This window comes from Poecilia reticulata, linkage group LG16 (genome assembly GCF_000633615.1).
Source record: "Poecilia reticulata strain Guanapo linkage group LG16, Guppy_female_1.0+MT, whole genome shotgun sequence".
Classification (NCBI taxonomy): domain Eukaryota; kingdom Metazoa; phylum Chordata; class Actinopteri; order Cyprinodontiformes; family Poeciliidae; genus Poecilia; species Poecilia reticulata.
Window position 1 is genome coordinate 546853 of NC_024346.1, and position 1703 is coordinate 548555.

General features: G+C 50.9%; 1 protein-coding gene across 1 annotated transcript in view; it reads right to left on the bottom strand.

The window, feature by feature from the left end:
- Window positions 1–1703, bottom strand: part of dennd4b (DENN/MADD domain containing 4B) — a 24282-nt gene that overhangs the window by 14961 nt on the left and 7618 nt on the right. The window contains 2 exon segments of the mRNA XM_008430618.2: window positions 306–375; window positions 444–699. Of these exon segments, the coding sequence (XP_008428840.1) occupies window positions 306–375; window positions 444–699 (326 nt within the window).

Here is a 1703-nt window from a genome sequence, read left to right on the forward strand (position 1 = left end):
ATATTTAGCTTAGCACTGCTAATCTGCTAATAGTAAAGCTAATATTTAGCTTAGCACTTTAACATTTTTGGTAACTTACCAAATACCATGCTGGAACAGCACTTTAGCATTAGCGGATCTAATATTTATGATTAGCGCATTAGCGTTAGCAACTCAGCCAGCTAACTCTTAAGTTATTGATTCCCACCACTGATGTCTCTATTGTTAGAAAACCTGGCTGCTAGGAACCGGACTGGGAACCCAGACCCAGATCTCGTCCATCTGCAGCCTCTGGTACTACAGGAAGTAGCTGAGCGCCGACTCACTGGCTTCGAACACCAGGGCGTTGGCTTTGGCCACGGCTCTCTTGTAGCAGACGTGCAGAGCTGGACCCCACTGCAGAAACAGGACCCATTAGTATTCACACCCTCACAGAGCAGGTCCGGACCGCCTCCACTGCTCACCATGCCCGTGTTGAGGTTCTTGTCGACCCGACAGAATGTGTGCGGCGCCACCTCCCCCTTGCCGGGCACCAGCAGGGCGATGTCGGTGACGCCCAGCGTGTGCAGGCCCTGCGAGTCCAGGGCCCGGCGGTACATGAGGAAGACCCGGTGGGCTGTGGGGGCGCCGCCGGAGCTCAGGCTGGCCGAGCGGCTGTAGGGCGTGGTCTCGATGACGTACCAGCCCTGCTTCGGCTGCTCCTTCCCCTCATACAGAACCCTGCGGATCGGAACACGACAGGGACGGGCTCAGTAACACGGCCACTAGGTGGCAGCAGAGCCACGCTGTTCCTTTAAGGATCCACAACTAGTTGAACATGTTGCCTAAATATGTTGCAATTTTCCTATTGCCAATACTGATAATTACTTAAAAAAATGTACGTCTTTTGTTGTATTTATCACCCATGGGGGGGGTCGCCATTTTTTCACCGCTGGGTTGATGACGTCATCAGGACCATTCTGTACTTAAGTCTACAGCAGGGGGTCTATAGGGGGTCCTGCAGGTTTTATTCTCTCCCTGCTGGTAGAACAACCTCCTCAGCAGGTCAACGTTCCTCTCAGGCCTCTGATGAGCCTCGTCTGATGCAGGTGTGTCAAACCAGGAGAGCCTGAAACATGCAGGAGCCTCCAGGACCCACTTTGGACCCCTGGGCTACAGAGTAAACACAGGAAGGCTAACTTTTCCCAGTAGTTCATCACATTGAGTTTGACTGGTGCCATTTTAGATAATGTCACTATCGGCTGTGATAAAAAATAAAAATTGAGACAGAATCTGGATAATTTCCCACATGAAAGAAAGGAGAGTGGAACACAATGAAGGACCTGATCTGGACCCTGGACGTTTCTCCACAACACTTTGAGCCATTTATACCAGCAGAACCAACGAAGCTAACAGGCGATGCTACCTTAACGAGCTAAAAATAAATGCTATGTTGTCGCTGAGACAGGCAGAGCTGGACGCTTTTTGAGATGCTAACGGAGCTACTGCCTGGGTGCTGACATCACCATGGAGGTCCGGTGTCGGTGCTAATTGTTAGCCCTGCACCGAACTCTAAGCAGCACAGCTGATGCAGAACTGGACAAAGCGCTACCTACAGACGCTGCCTGGGAGAAACGTCAAAGACAAGACGCTAACGGAGCTATTGCTACTGGAAATGCTAACGGAGCTATTGCTACTGGAAATGCTAACGGAGCTATTGCTACTGGAAATGCTAACGGAGCTAT